This window comes from Convolutriloba macropyga, chromosome 13 (genome assembly GCF_964194025.1).
Source record: "Convolutriloba macropyga chromosome 13, txConMacr16.3, whole genome shotgun sequence".
Taxonomy (NCBI): Eukaryota; Metazoa; Xenacoelomorpha; order Acoela; family Convolutidae; genus Convolutriloba; species Convolutriloba macropyga.
The window spans coordinates 30,552,826-30,572,747 of record NC_134480.1 but is presented as its reverse complement, the minus strand read 5'-3'; the positions used below and the strand labels follow the sequence as shown (position 1 = coordinate 30,572,747).

Sequence of the window (19,922 nt, the reverse complement as noted above, 5' to 3'; positions counted from 1 at the left end):
TGAGGGCGCATCAAGTGGCGTCCCAAGAGGTGAACAAAAATTTTAAATACTAATGAAAATTTTTGTGAAAAAAAGTATGCATTTTTTGATGACCTGTGAGTTCCTATCAGCAACCACTTTTGTTGAGCTACTGACATTTGTGAAATTTAGAGCATAACCGACTAGCATCGAAGAATGGCTCTGGAACGAACAGTCGGCGCTCGAATTTATTGCAGCCTTCTTCAATGGGGGTGAGGGGCACTAAATTCACTTTGGGGGCTGCAAATGACGTCATTAAAAGTTATATACCACTATAGCCATTAAAAAAAATAAATTAAAAAAGTACACAAATTATTTAGCTACAAAAAAGGTTTCAAAATACCACTAAAAATTTAAAGTGAAAAACCCTAACAATTTCTGCGCACTCATCACGCAGAACCAAAAGGTTACTCAAAGATGCAAAACGGTCGTGCAAAGTTTACATAAGACAGTCGAGCACGTTTACAATAATTGCTTCAAACTTGGTTCAACAAAAATTAGTCATGTTCGAGAGCAATTTATGCAGGTCTGATGCTAATTGGCATTAGTACTTACACTTTTAAAATCCTTAAAATTGATTTATAATGCCTATCCACTCCACACAAGTTTCGTCTGTTCTTGCTTCAATTCCAAATCAATCCATGTTGTTTGCGGACCCTGCTAGTTATTGTTGGGAGAAAAGAGTGATTGACTCCATGCGTTTAATTTAAATTACTGCGAGCGTTGTGTTACTTGACGTATCAAATAGAAGCATAGGGTCAGTTTTTGCGTACCTTTACAAGTTTAAAAGATTTTCAGGGCTGGAATTTTAATTCCCTCGCCAGCAATAACAAGCCGGCAGATTACCGGAAAATAGCCGCCGTTGACGCGCTTGATTCACAACGTGATTGAATCAGAAAACGAAAAAAAGCGACAAATTTGCTTTTTTCTGTTTTTTTTCAGCGTCGAAAAGTTTTCTAATTTAGCGGGTATTTTCAGTTAGATTCTGAAACTATATTTAATTCAGCTTCTAAACTGAAAGCTAATAATTTTAGTACAGATATAAGCTAGCGAACACTCTAAGGAACTTTGATAACCTAATTCTAAATGATTTAATGACCGGGCTTTATCGGTTTATCCAGTCTCTTTGGATTTTGCTCTTTTGACTTTGACCGTACTCACTATATTGTCCAATTCAACGAAAAAAAAAGAATTTAAAATCCATTCCGGTGAAACAATGAGTGATTTAAGTCAGAAGTCAAACATGAAAATCGTGACTTTTGTAAAACTAATAACGTGCTCAAAAGGTAAGAATTAAAAAACATAGCAGGACAAGTCCTGACGTACAATTCAAAGAATTTTCATTGACTAAACAGAAAACTAGACCAAGAACGGACTATGAATGGAATGGGAAAACTATTTAGAAAAAAATCCGATCCAAAAAATTGAAAAACTGTAAAAATCAATGTCAAAATGCCGCATGTGTACAAAAAACCACTAGCAAGAAATGGAAATTTGGTTCAATTAAAAAAACTAGGTAGGTCTGAAATGAACTATGAATGGATTCAAAAACTCGAAAAAACAGAAAACATCAAAGTTAAATTAACGCATGTGAACAAAAAAGCACTAGCGAAAAAACAATTTTTTGTTCCAACACCGTTTTCTCACTCTACTTTAAAATTAGAGCGAAAAAAAATCACGCCGCAAAACCACTCGCTTTTTCGCTCCATTTCCTGTTTCGGCGTGCCCAAAATCACCACTCCAATTTAATTTCAAAAATCACGAAAATGTGTGAAGATATTAAAAAAAAGACAGCGCCCCAATTCAATTCAAATTCTCCGAATTGTAAAACATAGCCGGCAGATTGCCGGAAAAGCTGCGGAAGAATAGACCTACGTGCCATATAATAGAGATAGAAACAGATACAGATCTAAATTGAAAAAAAATCGACGCCTCTACAAAAAATTAGGTAAAAAACATTCAGCGATACATTAATACAACTTGTTAAAATTCATTCCGCAGAAGCCTCTTATTAGGGACCTTTACTGCACAAATGAGTTCCTTTGACCTTAAACAAATTCAAACTAAACTTAAGTTTTAAAGTGCAAAAGTCATTTTATTGAGTGAGGTAAGTCACGTATGATCAAAATCTAATCACGCAAATAACCTTTGCTTAAGCGAGTGAGAAATTACGTCACGCGCGCAAATGCCGTTAGTGAGAGGAAGAAGTCATTCAGAAAATTTGACTTTTTCAGCTTTGCTGTGTGAACAAATGTAAAACGAAAAAAGAGCGTCAGACGACGAAACAAAAAAAAAACCAAAGAGCACCGCAATATAGCTTCGCTCAGCTTACAGCTTCGCAGCTATAAAAAGAACACCTAAATAGTAGCCGTTTGAGAGGCTGATGACGGCTATTAATTAGCACTAATTTTCGATTTACCATATTTACGACGCTTTCGGAACCTTTTCTTGCTATCTGTCGCCGCTTTTCTATTGTTGAAATGTTTGCAACATTTTGTCAGTGATCTAGTTCTTGGTCACTATTTCCTGATTTATAGTTCTCCAATATTTCGTCAGCGGTCATCAAAATTGCATGCTCGTTTACTTACAAGCAGTGCTCTTCGGCTTCTGTCCAAGTTCCTTCGTGTTTTCTTGCCCCTTCAAATGTCATTTTGATTGAAAAATTAACCCATACGAGGAAATGTGTGTTAGTTCTTGATTGTCTGAAATCGTGCTAAATACGACGTGATAAAAAATTTCAAGAAAAGTTGCCCTTAACTACACCATTCAAACTTTTCTAATCACTGAGGTGAACCTGTCTAAAAAAAGCAGATTTTTAGTAAAACTTGGATTCATGGTGTCGAAAAGGACCATAAATGAATTACATCAACATACTAAAACAAAATTTATAGCGCACTATTGTCGAGGAAAAGGGGGAGTAAATTAAGCGATAGTCCAATTGAGCTCAGATTAAATACACGCAAATTGCGTCACTGTTAGCAAGAATTGTTTGGATAACGACATTTAGATTATAAATACAGTCCACTTTATTACTTTCACTACTCCTGCGAACGAAAGTCTCTAACATTAACAGCTGCTTTTGGATATTCACTCTAAATTAAGTCACTCGTAATATCAAAGACAGCAGCCTTAAGGTACTGTACATTCTACCCGCTTGAAGTTCGGGATCGAGCCAATGCCGGGTCGTACAGCATTAGGGCCCCTGAATTCGTAGATGTCACAGGAGAAACAAGCGAAGAGTTGTTTTTCTGTTGATGACTGTTATCTCCCGTGCTATCGCTTCGGACCCTCCCGTGTGGACGTTGGTTGGAGATGAGGGGAGGGGCGGGTGCTGTGTTAGGGGAAGGGGGAGGGGGAATACTGATGTTATATGAGCAGTCAATTCTCTGGTAGAATAGGATGTAGATATCTCTGTTGTTGTGGCAGTTTGGACTTCCCTCGACTAGAGTGACTGTCTCGTCGTTGAAGTAGTACCACTGACCACTCAAAGCATTGCGCGCGAAGGCTGTGTAGTGACCTGAGTTGACACCTAGTCAACACAACAGAGACAATAAAGATAGTATGATACAAAAAATGCCTCTATACGCATTGATCAAGAAACTTTGAACCAAGGTTGTAGCCAGCGAGAAAACACCCTGTAATCACGCATTAGCAAATATAGAAGCCGCTTTATTGTTCCAATTTTTTTCCACAAGTGTAAAGTATGAATTCTTGCAATCTGCGTGGTCTCCATTATCAAATAATCTTGGTTTATATTGATTTGAAATTTAAATGTTTGCTGATTATTTCTTATTGCCAATCTTAATGTTTTCTCCGATCTCTGACGTTTCCTCCTCTCTCCCTCAGCCTTTTAACTCTCTCTTTTTTAATTTCCTCGCATTAATGAACTCAGCTCAAGTACCCTACTGTTGGATGACATTGCTTACGAAAAGACTCCCCTCTCATTGGGTGAGTTCAATAAAAATTCGGGCTTGTTTCTAATTCATCAACAGATTGATTCAGCTCAACAGAAGCATCTAAGAAAAGTTATCTTCACATTGCGTCCCACACAATCGGGTCGCTGATAATCGGACAAGTTCAACTAATTGCTGCGTTCAACTATGGGGCTCGCAAAAACAGCATATTAGCTGATCCTCGTATGATGACAACAGAAAGTGACTGAACTGCTCTGTCGAAGGCAATGGATTGTCCCACTGACTGATAATTTCTGCTATCAGCTAACAACGACATGCGCAGTAAGGCCTTCTTCAGAGTCCTCGACAGACCGCCCAAAACATCGATTGCCAGAGGGACGAACAAAATTCCTTGTTGAGCACAGCTATTTTCATACTGAGCATATTTTCGATCTTCAGCAGCTTCAATTGCATAGCCAGACTTCTCTGCCGCATGAGAAATAATGTTCGGTTGCAGAGAGGAAGTCACGGTTATGTCTAGAGCAGCAGATTGGCCCGATTTCCAAGAAGGCAGATAGACGTCTCCTGGGGGTGAGTTGTTTTCCGCAATGAGATTGAGTTTTTCAATTACTGGAGACAAATTAGCTGCTGAACAGGCTGAAGCTATACGATCGCAAATTCTATCGTGCCTTGCAATCGCATCTCCCCTTCCATGGCAGGCAACTGCATGGTCACCAAATGTGTCCAATATACCTGACTTGCAATAAGGACATTTTCTTTCTTGATCATAAACCGCGATTGCGAGCCTGTACTTGACACTGACTTGAAATTCCTTAGCCGAAAGGTGTAGACCTATAGCGGGAATTGGAGGCGCGGCAAGCCACGCGCCGGATTGAGGCAGGCATAGTGATTGGAGTCTTGCTCTTTCCCTGGTTGACGTTTGATTTCTTATTAGGGCAGCAAGTTTTTCTTTATCAAGTGCTTCTTGGATCTTCTTTTGTGTGTGCGAAAGTAGATTGAACGGTTCCAAACTCTGGTGTAACTCTTAGTGTCACTTTCTGAGGGACTTCTACTTGTTATTTTGTTGACCAGCTCGTCTGAGGCTAAAATTGAGCCCACAAACGCTTTTTATATTGCTCCTGTGACTGTCGGATGCCTAGTCCCGACAAACCGATAGGTAAGGAAGACTGTTTCCATGCGTCATCATCAATGATTGAGCCAACAATTTGATCCTGGGTGCTCTTTGGCCGTCATAGAAACTTTTCAATACTTCGAGCATCTCGTTTGATGGAGTGTTAGTTCGTAAAGAGTATACTAGTTTCGGAGTTCCCAAACAGTAACGAAGGATACCCAATGCACATTGAGGATCGTTGAGGTGATGTAAATTGTCCAGCATAGATAAAATTTTTTGAACTTTCCTCTTCAAACAAGAAGCGACAAAGTCTTTTGAACCAACTGCAGCACCCAGAACTTCAAAACCGTTTCCCAAATTTCTTTTTACTGCCTGATCAACGGAGGGTAAATCTTTAATTGACCACAGCTCACATTTGTCTTTTCTCAAGATTAGGCCTCTCCCAGGGCCTTCATTGGCTAGGATTCCAAGCGTTTGTTTGATCTGGTCTTCAGACCCAGCAATAAACCCCTCATCTAAGTACCAAGTGTGCTGTAACAAACCCGGAACTGAAGTCCTGATCTTCCGTATGATTGGCCATGACGTCAAAGAGAACAGTAACGGTCCCAGGGGATCACCCTGCTGAACACCCGATTCACTTTGAATGATTGCATTGTTGTAAAAGAGTGGTGTGTGCTGGGAGTAGCAAAAATTGGTGAAGGCGGCAACTCCAGGAATAAATTCATAAGTTACTTTTAATGAGAGTGAACGCTTGACTGAGTTAAAAGCGTTTTGGAAATCAATTTGACGCACGCCTTCGTCCGTCTGAGCACTAACTATGTTATCGTAAGTAATTTCTGACGAATGAATGATTGCCTCGGCGCCTCCACTAATGCCGACTCCCAATTGCAAACTATCACATAGCTCAATTGCTCCTGATTTAGCTTCACTTACCAAGCATTTTGCTATGAGGCGTCGCAACACTTCGCCAACTGCTATCGGACGCACACCACCTTTCTTTTTGGATAAAGCCGTGAGTGAAGCGCAGCAGAGTGCTTTGGAAATAAAAGCAGGAAAGAGTCCCCTGCTACCAAAGTTTACAAACTTTGTTATCGCTTTCAGGGCAAACTCGGACTGATCAAGTGCAGTGCAGTCTACTGCGTGCTGAAGATGTTCAGGAAACATCTTAGAGGGACCGGCTGCAGTGTGCTTACTGAATGTCTTCAGTTGTTCATAAACTACGTTTTCACTAAATTGGAACGCATTGGATGCAGTATTGTCAGGTAAACTGACAAGAGGTAACGGTTCTTTCGGGTGTAACTTTTCCAGTGCTTTCAATGTAGCTTTGTTATCGGGTGCAAGACCTTCAGAAGCTAAAATTTTAAGAGCTCGGCCAAATTGGCCTTGTATGCACAACGTTTTCGCTCAGACCGATATTTCTTCAATGCTGTTAGTTCTGTCTTTTTGACTGTTTCAAGGAGACAGTTTCTGACCAAAGCTCCCCATATTCACCGGCGTTCCAACGATCAAAACGTTCTGCGAGACGCTGGTCTTGATTGCGCTTTTGCTTTCTGCCTCCGCGGTTACAAGCACGTAGAACGCATTTTGAAACAGCAAAAAGTTTTTGCCAATTTGTCTTGTTGTCTGGAGCCTCAACACACTCAAGAAGAATACCTGATATCAATGGAGACCATTTTGCTCTGAATTTGATAGGAACAAAGCGACAGGTTGGCACGTACGAATTCAATATTGTCAACACTTCTGGCAATTTGCTACTCTCGGACTTTATTGAGAGATCAACACGTTCAAAAAATGAGTTATCAATAGATTGTCTATTTTATTTGAGAGGTCTGTGTTAATTTTTCGACGGCTGCACAACTGCTCTTTGTATTTTGAATAGGCCCAAATTGATTTGGAATTGAACCAAGCGTCGTGCTCTGACCCCCAACCAAAACATCTTATTTTGGTGTACTGATCGCAGTTTTCAAGAACTTGAACTCGAGTTTATCTGCGGTATCTGGCAGAAAAAGAGTTGTGCCTGGAGCTACGTGAAAAAACTCTTTAACGCATACATTTTGTAACTCCTGGGTCAAACCCGTATGCATGTCTTTGCTGGTTTCAGGATTTTGTGGTTCGCTTTGTGTGCCTACATTCTTTAATTGCTTTGCACCACTCTCGTTGTATTTCATTTTGAAAAAAAATCTCAGGTTGGGGGGAACTTATTCGCGAAAACTACCCCAACCAAACAAAGACTTGTATGTTGTAAGGCGATTGTTTTCACAGGCAAACCGCCCCAGAAAACTTGGGGGACAGACTGGGCTGGAGGGGTATTCGGAACAATCTCACCGGTTGTTCCAATTAGATAGGAACAGATACAGAACCAAGTTGGAGTTACAATCTGTACTTTTTTAATTTAACGCGCGAAGCCTATCATACAGATGTTATTTTTGACCTCAAAAGGGGTTTAGAATAACCTCAAGAGATATCTTTATAAGTCGTTTATAGAGTGGGGCAAGTCAGAACCAAATACTAAACATAACCGACTAAACGTCGGAAGAATTGCTCTCGAACTACTAGTGAGAGCTCTAATCAATTGCAGCCTGCTTCAGTCGGGGGGAGGGGGAGCCTAAATGGGACCAAGAAGTTCAATAGTGGGCTTCAAATAACCACATTAGAGGTCAACATATACCACTATTAAGATTTAAAGTAAAAAATGGCACCAGTTTCGGCGCACTTTTCATTTGACTTTTAGTATTAAATTGCCGCCGATTGAGTTCAGCTGCTTGAAATTGTGATTGAAAGAGAATTTTAGATCAGGCGAAACGCAAAAAGTCAAGGGCGTAAAAGTCACTTGAAAAGTCAAAATTTGTCAAGCAAAAATTTTGCATAAAAAAGACACGTTTACAATAATTGCTATGAACTTCGTTCAAGAGCAATTAATCACAATTTAGATCACTAATAATAAGGGCATCAAATGCTGTCACGCACAAAGGCAGATGACAGGATGCATAAGATGAAATTGCTTTTCTAACTTTTTGCGCCCAAAAAGTCAAAAGCGCTACCTTGAGACGACGAAACAAAAATCATCGTCCGATTGAACAAACGTAGAACTTATACTTCAGCATTATACTAGTCTATTAAATAAACACAATTGAAACTAAACTAAATTTTCGCTTGATTGACTTTTAAAAGAAGACAAGTCGAAAAACACTCCACAAGACCCTAGACACGGGTCAAAGTTAAAAATGATGAGACCAATCTAAATACATAGCTGGCAGATTGCCAAAAATAGCCGCAATAGATTCGCAGATCGGCAGTCTAAAAAAACAGTAACAAAGACAGACCAAAAAAATTCGTCTTTTCATTGAAGGCTGATCTGTTATATTTTGATTAAAAATCTGTATAAGTTATTGCTGCCTCTATTAGCTGATCTCAAATAACCTTCATTTAGAGTGACACACACCCATTTGACCTTATCTCTTTGAATTAAAGTAAATAAAAGTCAATTTCAAATTGAGGAAGTCATTTTTGAGAGTGAGGTAAGTCAAGTGTGACCAAAAATTTAATCACGCGCATGAACAAAAAAACTCGCTCCACTAGGAGCGAAAAATGACGTCACACATGCAATTCAGTTGAAATTGCATGAACGAATGAACAAAAAGTGGCTGTGACGTCATATGGTCGTAACAAAAATCATGACGACGAAATAAAAAAAAACCAAGAGAAGGCCAATAATAGCCCCAGCTATCGCTGTGCGGCTATTTAAAAAGTGACATGTAAAATTCATTCTTTTAAAAATTTGATGCACCCAATCCAATCAAACTTCAAAAGAGAAGAAGTAGCTCGTAGATCTTTAACTAGTAAATGTTTATAAAATCTAAAGCTCCACAAGTGAGTCCAGAAGCCATTTACTTGAGTGAGACCTAAAAGCAGATATGACGTCACGTACACAAAATTTAACTGCAAAGCAGTAGAAGTCACTGAAAAAGTCAATTCCAAGTCAGGTCGTAAGAATAATCGAAGGAGACGAATTAAAAAACATAGCAGGACAAGTCCTGACGTACAATTCAAAGAATTTTCATTGACTAAACAAAAAACTAGACCAACAACGGACTACGAGTGAATTAGGAAAACCATTTCTAAAAAAATCAGAAAAACCAAAACAAAAAAACAGAAAATCAATGTCAAAATGCCGCTAGCGAGAACAAAAAACCACCAACTAGAGATGTAAATTTGATTCTAACAAAAATAGGCCTAAAATGAACAATGAATGGATTGGGAAAACCATTTAGAAAAAAATCCATTCCAAAAAATTGAAAAAACAGTAAAAACCAAAGTGGAAATTGTCGCGTGTGAACAAAAACCACTAGCGATAAAGCGAACTTTTGTTCAAACACCGTAGTCTCACTCCTTCTTAAAATTAGAGCCAAAAAATTTCACGCCGCAAAACCACTCGCTTTTTTGCTCCATTTCCTGTTTCGGCGTGACCAAAATCACTTAGATGCACACTATTGATCTTTAACTAGAAAATGTTCAAAACATTTAAAAGTTTTAAAGTTCCATAAGTGATTTCAGAAGTCTTTTTTGAGTGAGGTAGGTCACGCAATTGACCTAAAATCAGAAATGACTTCACGCACACCAAATTTAACCGTAAAGCAGAAGTCACTGAAGTTATTTAAACAGTCAATTCCAAGTAGTCAGGTCGTAAGAAGCATCAACGGAGAGGGCGAAATAAAAAAACACGATGTTCCCAATAATAGCCGCTATTAATAATTGTCAAAAACATTGAAAAAATTGAATTGAAAGTTTTCTTTAAAAAAATGATAAAATCCCTGACGTTAAAATGTTGAAAACGATTCCATTACCACTAGAATTTATGCATTAACCTATTATCAAACCCGAGTGGAGATTCCTTGACAATAATGGCTGAAAAACTCAAAAAAAGAAAAAACTTTTCAAAAAGCTCGAAAAAAAACGAAAACTAGTAAAAATTTGGGTGTTTTTGTTTGGACTACCAAAACATATAGCTCTCAAAAGGGTCAAAAAAATAACTTATGTCTTACTAAAGACCTTCATCAAATTTAAACAGCCTCAACTTTCGACTGGTCCAACAAAAAAATCGCGAAAGGACGAAAAAACACGAAACATTTTGGGCTAAAGAACTCCTAAAAACGACCTTTTAACCTTAAACTACGGCCTCTGGTAGTGTTACCACACTAAGCAATTGAAGGACTAATAAACGCTGCTTAGGGCCTCTAACGAAACTTAATGCCCACTGGGAGCTACCCCTGCCGATTAGCCCGCTTTAAAGGACGAGAAGTCAAATGGGTCAAAAGTCAAATGGGTCAGACGAAAATGTGTCAAGCAAAAAATCGCATTAAAAAAGAACAACAGAGCTAATATAATTGCTAAAACTTAGTTTGAGAGTCACTAAATGTGATCAAAAGGTAGAGCGAATTTAAAAAAACGTAGCAGGACACGTGCTGTTGTACAATTCAAAGACTTTAAATTGACTAAACAAGAACTAGACCTAGAACGGACTATTTCCAAAATCTGATCAATTTTTTTTTAAAAAAAACTGAAGTATAATGATAAAATGCTTATGTGAACAAAAAACAAATTTCATTTGCTGCAAAATTGGTACAAATTTTGTTTGAGAGCTATTAAAAACATAACCGGCAGATTGCCGGAAAATAGCTGCCGTTGATTCCCATAACCAAGATCGGGATTGAAAGAAGAGAAAAAACTAGTAAAAAAATAATTTTTGTAAAAACAATTTTTAAGTGCGAACTATTTTAATGTCATTTTGGACCGGAACATACTCCTGTTTCGTAGTGAGTCCACACAGTGGCTAGTATCAATACCAATAAGCATTAGAGATGGTAACGAAGAATAAAGTTTGAGTAACGGGCATCTAAAATCTGGCATTATCCCGTTTCTAATTCTGATTGAGGTAAAGCGAAAATTTTACCAGACAAAGTAAAAAAACATAGCAGGACAAGACAAATCCTGAGGTACAAATCAAGGAATTTTCATTGCCTAAATAGAAAACTACACCAAAAACGGTCTATGAGTGAATGGGGAAAACCAATTATAGAACAATCAGATAAAAAAAGGAAATCAATGTCAAAATGCTGCTAGCGAGAACAAAAAACCACTAGCGAGAAATATAAATTTGATTCCAACAAAAAACTACACCTAGAAAAAACTATGAATGGACTGGCAAAACATTTAGAACATAGCCGGCAGATTGCCTGAATAGCTGCGAAATAGACCTGCGTGTCATATAAGAGAGATAGAATTGAAAAAAATCTAAATTTAAAAAAATCGACGCCGCTCAAAAAACTAGGTAAAAAAACATTCAGCAATAAATTAACAGAGCTTGTTGAAATCCTTCCACAGAAGCCTCTTATTAGGGGCCTTTACTTCACATATGAGTTTCTTTGACCTTAAACAAATTCAAATTAAACTAAGTTTTAAAGTGCAAAAGTCATTTTGATGAGTGAGGTAAGTCACGTATGATCAAAATCTAATCATGCAAATAACCTAAAAACGTTTGCAAAAGCGAGTGGGAAATGACGTCACGCGCGCAAATGCCATTAGTGAGAGGAAGAAGTCATTTAGAAAATTTGACTATTTCAGGTTTGCTGCGTGAACAAATGTAAAACGAAAAAAGAGCGTCAGACGACGAAACAAAAAACATAGCAGGACAAGTCCTGACGTACAATTCAAAAAATTTTCATTGACTAAACAAAAAACTACACCAACAACGGACTATGAGTGAATTGGGAAAACCATTTCTAGAAAAATCAGTTAAAAAAACAGGAAATCAATGTCAAAATGCTGCTAGAGAGAACGAAAAACCACTAGAGAAATAAAAATTTGATTCAAACAAAAAACTACACCTAGAAAAAAACTATGAATGAACTGACAAAAACATTAAAAAATCCTATCCAAAAAAATGAAAAAACAGTCAAAATCAAAGTGAAATTGCCGCTTGAGAACAAAAAAAAACACTAGCGAGAAAGCAATTTTCTGTTCAAACACCGTTTTGGATTGTAAAAATAACAGGACAAGTACAATTCAAAGAATTTTCATTGACTAAACAGAAAAACTAGACCCAGAACGGACTATGAGTGAATTGAGAAAATAATTTTTAAAAAATCAGATCAAAAAATAAGAAAAAAACAAAAAACATTGTCAAATTGCCGCATGTGAACAAAAAACCATTACCGAGAAACCGAATTTTTGTTCAAACACCGTTTTCGCACTCTACTTTAAAATTAGAGCGAAAAATTTTCACGTCGCAAAACCACTCACTTTTGCGCTCCATTTCCTGTTTCGGCGGGACCAAAATCACTACTCCAATTTCACTTCAAAAATCATGAAAATGTGTGAATAGATCTTAGAAAAAAGACAGCGCCCCAATACAAATCAAATTCTTTGAATTGTAAAAAAAAACATAGCAGGACAAGTCCTGACGTACAATTCAAAGAATTTTCATTGACTAAACAGAAAACTAGACCTAGAAAGGACTATGAATGGATTGGGAAAACCATTTAGAAAAAAATCCAATCCGAAAAATCGAAAAAACAGTAAAAATCAAAGTGAAATTGCCGCATGTGAGCAAAAACCACTAGCGAGAAAGCGAATTTTTGTTCAAACATATTTTCTCATTCTACTTTAAAATTAGAGCGAAAAAATTTCACGTCGCAAAACCACTCACTTTTTCGCTCCATTTCCTGTTTCGGCGTGACCAAAATCACTACTCCAATTTGACTTCAAAAATCATGAAAATGTGTGAACAGATCTTAAAAAAAAGACACCGCCCCAATACAATTCAAATTCTTTGAATTGTAAAAAAACCAAGAGCACCGCAATATAGCTACGCTCAGCTTACAGCTTCGCAGCTATAAAAAAAATCCGATACAAAAAAATGAAAAAAAAAACAGTAAAATCAAAGTGAAATTGCCGCTTGAGAACAAAAAAACAACTAGCGAGAAAGCGAACTTTTGTTCAAATACAGTTCTCTCACTCCACTTAAAAATTAGAGCGAAAAAATTTCACGACGCAAAACCACTCGCTTTTTCGCTCCATTTCCTGTTCCGGCGTGACTAAAATCACTACTCCAATTTGACTTCAAAAATCAGGAAAATGTGTGAACAGATCTTAAAAAAAAAGACACCGCCCCAATACAATTCAAATTCTTTGAATTGTAAAAAAACCAAGAGCACCGCAATATAGCTACGCTCAGCTTACAGCTTCGCAGCTATAAAAAAATCCGATCCAAAAAAATGAAAAAAAAACAGTAAAAATCAAAGTGAAATTGCCGCTTGAGAACAAAAAAACAACTAGCGAGAAAGCGAACTTTTGTTCAAATACCGTTCTCTCACTCCACTTAAAAATTAGAGCGAAAAAATTTCACGACGCAAACCCACTCGCTTTTTCGCTCCATTTCCTGTTTCGGCGTGACTGAAATCACTACTCCAATTTGACTTCAAAAATCAGGAAAATGTGTGAATAGATCTTTAAAAAAAGACAGCGCCCCAATACAATACAAACTATTTGAATTAACCGTTTGAGAGGCTGACGGCGGCTATTAAACACGCATGTAAAACGCGAAAGCTTCAAAGTCATTTAGAGAGAAGTAAGTCACTTACAATAAAGCAGTCTAACATAGCCGTCATATTGCCGCCGATCTCAAAACCCATCAAAATTAAACGACCAATCTTGCCAGGTATCAATTAGGCAGTATGTAACTGGGCGTTAATTAAATTAGCGAAACTAATTTACACGTTTAAAATAATTAACAGATCACAGCACAATCACACTCAGATAGATGGTAATTTTGGACTCACTTTCTCCAATATGACAGACATAGCTTTGCAGCTGATAGGTCACACCACCGCCACCACCCATTACTCCGCCTTCTGCTCTATCAGGTTGAGAATTGACTCCAACAGCACCTCTAAACTCTTCCTCCCTCTCCATTTGTTCCTGCTGGTTACTTCCACTAACATAGCTCGAGCCAGAACCTTCTCTCTTTTCTTTGTTACTACCTCGTCGCTTCAGATCTCCTTCGATTTCAGCAGAGGAGGAAGAGGACGGGTTGGTGCTGGGAGGAAGAAGAGATGATGTGCAGGCAGAGGGTGGAATGTGGAGCAGGGTGGGGCAGGAGACTGGGTTGTGCAGTTTGTAGCTGCGCATCGTACCACTGTGAAAGTGGAACCTACAAAAGTGTCAACCAACTAAATTATATGAACTTACAGCTTATTAATCAGAAATTAAAAACCAGTCGGTGATTAATACATGCTGGTGACTATAAAACATTGCCGGCAGATTGCCGGAATAGCTGCGAAAGAATAGACTTGCGTGCCGTATCATTCAGATGAAACAGATACAGATCTAAATTGGAAAAAAAATTGACGCCGCTCAAAAAGCTAGGTACAAAACATTCAGCGATAAATTAATAAAGCTTGTTAAAATTCATTCCGCAGAAGCCTTTTATTAGAGACCTTCACTGCACATAAGAGTTCCTTTGAGCTTAAACTAGTTCAAATTAAACTTAAGTTTTAAAGTACAGAAGTCATTTTTATCGAGTGAGGTAAGTCACGTGTGATCAAAATCTAACCACGCAAATGCCTTAAATACTTTTTCTAGAGAGAGTGAGAAGTGACGTCACGCGCGCAAACGCTGTTAGTGAGAGGAAGAAGTCATTCAGAAAATTTGACTTGAAGTCATTCAGCTTTGATGTGTGAATAAATGTAAAACGAAAAAGAGCGTCAGACGACAAAACAAAAAAACAGCAGGACAAGTCCTGACGTACCATTCAAACAATTTTAATTGACTAAACAGAAAATTAGTCCTAGAACGAACTATGAATGGATTGGGAAAACCATTTAGAAAAAAATCCAATCCGAAAAATCGAAAAACAGTAAAAATCAAAGTGAAATTGCCGCATGTGAGCAAAAACCACTAGCGAGAAAGCGAATTTTTGTTCAAACATCGCTTTCTCACTCTACTTTAAAATTAGAGCGAAAAAATTCCACGCCGCAAAACCACTCGCTTTTTCGCTCCATTTCCTGTTTCGGCGTGACAAAATCACTACTCCAATTTGACTTCAAAAATCATGAAAACGTGTGAACATCATAAAAAAAAGACAGCGCATCGAAAAAGACAACGAAAAAAGAAGAGATAGAAATTGACGGAACTTCTAATTAACAGAAGTTTCAAAAGTTGTTCTTAGACGGTGTGCAATTTCAGTTTGATTCTTAAAACTATACTTAAGTCAGCTTCTAAATGAGAGCTATTAAGCTTAATGTCATCTATCAATCGCTCTTATGACCTTTGATAACCTAATGCACTATGACTTAATGACTGGGCTTTATGGGTTTATCTCATTGCTTTTGATTTTGCTCTTTTGACTTTGACTGTATTCATTACACTGCGTAATTCAATAGATGAAAGAATTCAGTTGAAATAGTGATTGAGGTAAGTAAGAAGTCAAGCGCGAAAATCGTGACTTATGTAAAACGTGATCAAAAGGTAAAGCAAATTTGAAAAAAAGGAGAGCGCCTAAATAATAGCCGTTGACAGGCTGACGGCGGCTATTAAAAAGGACTAATTCTAACAAAATTGGTAAGAGAGCAATTAAAAACAGAAGACAAATTGCCGCATGTGAACAAAAAATCACCACCGAAAAAGCGAATTTTGGTTCAAACATCGCTTTCTCACATATGAAATAAATCATGAATGAAATAAAAAAAACCACACCGCAAAATCGCTCACTTTTTCGCTAATCTTCCTGTTTCGAAGCAACAAAATCCCCATCCCAATTTGACTTCAAACTCATCAAAATACGTGCAGACCATAAGCCAGCGCCCCAATACATTTCAAATTCTGTGTATGGTACAACACAATATCACCGCAATATAGCTACGCTCAGCCTACAGATTGGCCGTTTTAGAAACACTCATAACACTACTGAAGGTCTCCCAACAAACTTGTGACGTATTTTAAGAAAACTAGTTATGACGTCAAGCTAATCCACTGACCTTTTGAGGTATATGACGAGTGTTTCTGGCATGTCCAGCAGGCTCATTTGTCTCCTGGCAGCCCGACTGGCCTCACACCTCCCACACCACCACTCCTCCCCATCCTCCAATTGCTCCACTCCCGTGAACGCCTGAACACAACCAAACACTTCAGCTGTCAGGTTAACTTCTTACCTTACAGCTCAATATTCTTAAATATATTGTTAGGGTCTACAGAACTTGCAACTACTATGGCAATTGAGAGTAGCGGATGTGAACAGCATAATTGAACTTCCAAAAATGTTCTCTTGTTCCTCATGGTTTCTTCTCTCTAGCCAAGCGTGTTTTGAACAAGTAGAGCTTCTGTTTAAAATGTACAGGCAGAGCTTCTATAATGTACATTTAAATTTGACTAATTTTTTTTCTTCCGTAATTGCTCCCCACTATATGATATCACAAAGATGAACCAACTATTGTGCAACTGTTCCTCATTACTGCACCGAGATTCCTGGTTAATTCGACTTCTATTATATGTATAGAGCGAAAAATTGAGGAGGAAAGCGTCGAACGAACTATTATTGCCTTAGAGCAATCAAGAAAAGCGTGACAGGAGGAAATTTTATTATTAAAAAAACTTGTTGAAGAATTACTAAAATGAAAAGATACTTTGAGTGTTTTCATATAGCTCATATTTAAAAAAAAACGTCATGCTGCACAAAATGCGCAAGATTGAGCTACATCTGGAATTCTTATCAGCTGAAATTTTTTCGCAAGGAATGTTTTTCATCCAGCTACTTAATTGTTTGAACCAAAAAAGCAGCCCCTGTCTAATTTATAGCAGAACTTTTCCTTCTCTACTAGTAGAACATTAGATCATTAGTTGATAATTGATACTACCAATCGATCACCTAACTTGTAATGTGTTGTAAACCCTACAGGTAAAGTTATGTGCACTCTTTATTTGATCACACATGCTAATGAAAACAAAATCGCTCTCTTTGTTTCGAACATACCTCAATGCACTGTTCCAATGTCAGCATTCCATCTCCATCACTTCCATTGACAACCTGTGTAGACGAAGACGACATGGAGCCACTTCCATCTGCCCTATCAGCACCATTAGGGGCAGAAGTTGCAGTTTGTTCCTCCTCTTCTAGAGATTCACATGGCATGAACAGACACGGCAGTTGGTCTGCTGCTACACCGTAGAACCTGCATCACAATTGCACAGCTTGCATTTATTGAGAATCCGTATGGAATCTTTTTCATTCACTTATTAAACTGCCTCCAATTCCTACGTCTTAGTTGATTCCGTTTCATGTGATTCCAGTCAATAATGCACATTAATTTTAAAATTTTGATTTTTATGAACGAGATTCTGTATGTATACGACATGACAGGGTATTTTGTTCAAACGAAATTTGATTCAGTTACATAGAGGTCAGCGCTTCAAAAGTTCCTTCAATAAATGTTAAACTGGAGTGAGGAAATACAACAAATATACGGTTTGTTGGTGCAAAAAAACAAACATAGCCGGCAAATGGCAGGAAAATAGCCGCCATTGACCCGCTTGAAGCACATTGGGATTGAAACAGAAAAAATGATATATAGAAATTGACAGAATTTTTCTAAGTGTCAAAGTGTTCTTATTTGGTGTACAAATTCTGCATATTTGGTTAGATTCTAAAATTATACTTAATTCAGTTTCTAAAATGAAAGCTACTAAAAATGATGCTAATTCCAGCTAGCAATGACTCTAATGAACTTTGATAATCCAATGCACTATGACTTAATTACCGGGCTTTATGTTTATCCCGTTTCCTTTGATTTTGCTCTTTTGACTCTGACCGCATTCAATACATTACGTATTTCAATGAGTGGAAGAATTTAAAACCCATTCAGTAGAAACAGCGAGTGAGGTAAGTCACAAGTAAAGCGTGAAAATCGTGAAAATTAGTTATATAAAACGAAAAACGTGGTCAAAAGGTAAAGCGAATTTAAAAAACATAGCAGGACAAGTCCTGATATAAAATTCCAAGAATTTTTATTGACTAAAAAGATAGACCTAGAATGGTCAATGATTGGATTAGCGAAACAATGTAGAAAAAAAATCAGACAAAAAATCGAAAAAACAGTAAATATCAATGTCAAAATGCCGCATGTGAACAAAAAAACCACAGGCGAGAAATCAAAATTTTGTTCAAACACCAATTTCTCACTCTACTTTAAAATTGGAGCAAAAAATCACGCCGCAAAACCAATCGCTTTTTCGCTCCCTTTTCCTGTTTTGGCGTGACCAAAATCATCGCTAGTTTGACTTCAAAAATCATGAAAATGAGTGAACATATCTTAAAAAACATAGCCGGAAGACTCCGGAATCGAATCGATATAGAAAACAACTAACACCAGCCAATCAACCATTAACTGACAAAACTACTAAATTATTACTCTTCAGTTTGAAATAACAACCGGGGTACACAAATTATCACGGAAAAAGCAATTTCTGAAAACATTTTGTCTAAGTTGCGACACCAGGAGCATTGTATATGATAAACTGTCTGCTATATTTAAATTTAGAACAAAAATTGACTATCGATGGGTTCAATATAACCAAAGATACATCTCTAAAAATAGAACAATAGAGCAATAATTAGGAGAACAATAGAAGAAATAATTAGAAAAACAAAAAATCTTAAATTTTTTTAAAAAATTTTAGTCTTAATAACTGTTCTCATCACATAGAATTTCTCATCACACCTTAAGATACGGTTTCTGATGATTTATTGAGCACATAGGCAACACCAAAATACTTTGTAGATTACATAAAACGGGAACAAGAACAAAAATTTAAATTACCTGTAGAAAATATCAATTTAGTTTATGAAAATATGTGCTATCAAACCTTTAATTATTTCCACTTAGTAACCATAACCCCGTGAATAACTCTGACTATACAGTTAAACATGAGACCATTATTGTGAAAGGCAGAAAGAAGGAAAGAATAAGGCAGAAAAAACAGAAAAATTAAGAGCAAAAATCTTTATAATTAGACTATTGAAGTTTCTAAAACAAACTTAAACTAATATTGCCGCAATCAAAAGTCTACAAAAACCAAGGTGGAAGCTAATTTCAACCAAAAACGTAACCTTCCGAAACTGAAAACAAGAAAAAGGACAAAAACCACGGAAAAGCGTCGACGAAATCACAAAAATAGCCCAATTTAGCTCAAATGATTGCAATGGTTAACAATGCCCCCAAACGTATAGTTAGTTGATACTTTGATTTTGAAAAACCATTTAACCTAAAAAAAGAAAAGCTAAAACTAAAAAACCGCCTCAAAAAAGCCGCATGTGATCAAAATAATTCTCTCCCTTTTATCGTTCTCTCAAAAACGCTTTATGAACAAAAATCACTCTCTCTCTCTCTTCAATTCGCTCAGACGTTGACCTATACACTTATTTTTCACGTGCGTGATTAACTTTTAAAACATTATCGGTCAAAAAAAGCTCCACCAATACTCTTCGTAAAAAAACAGCGCCCCAACGAAATTTAAATCCTTTGAATTGTAAAAAAAGGAGAGCACCTTTGAGAGGCTGACGGCGGCTATTAAGGACTATTCCGAATCCTGTTGGCTGAAAATCTCTATTGATCTGCTTATAAAGGAGTCAAGAGAAAGATGTAAGTTTTCTTCGTCATAGAAGGCACCGAAATTTTTTCCCTAAGACAATAGAAAACCTAAAAGGCGTGGTGTAAGCCGATGATATATTCCCGATACAACTCCAAAATTTTATTAAAAATTTAGAGTATGTCTCATGGAAATCAGTGAACAAAAATTGAAGTCATCTGTTACAACAAAGCCGATTGCCG

General features: G+C 37.2%; 1 protein-coding gene across 1 annotated transcript in view; it reads right to left on the bottom strand.

Moving 5' to 3' along the window:
- Positions 1-2,830: 2,830 nt before the first annotated feature.
- LOC142351580 (uncharacterized) overlaps positions 2,831-19,922 on the bottom strand; it is a 462,469-nt gene continuing 445,377 nt past the window's right edge. Inside the window, exons 12-15 of the mRNA XM_075403689.1 lie at positions 17,069-17,267; positions 16,077-16,207; positions 13,881-14,251; positions 2,831-3,547 (exon numbers count right to left, since the gene is read on the bottom strand). Of these exons, the coding sequence (XP_075259804.1) occupies positions 3,165-3,547; positions 13,881-14,251; positions 16,077-16,207; positions 17,069-17,267 (1,084 nt within the window). The 3' untranslated portion in view covers positions 2,831-3,164. The remainder of the gene's footprint in view (positions 3,548-13,880; positions 14,252-16,076; positions 16,208-17,068; positions 17,268-19,922) is intronic.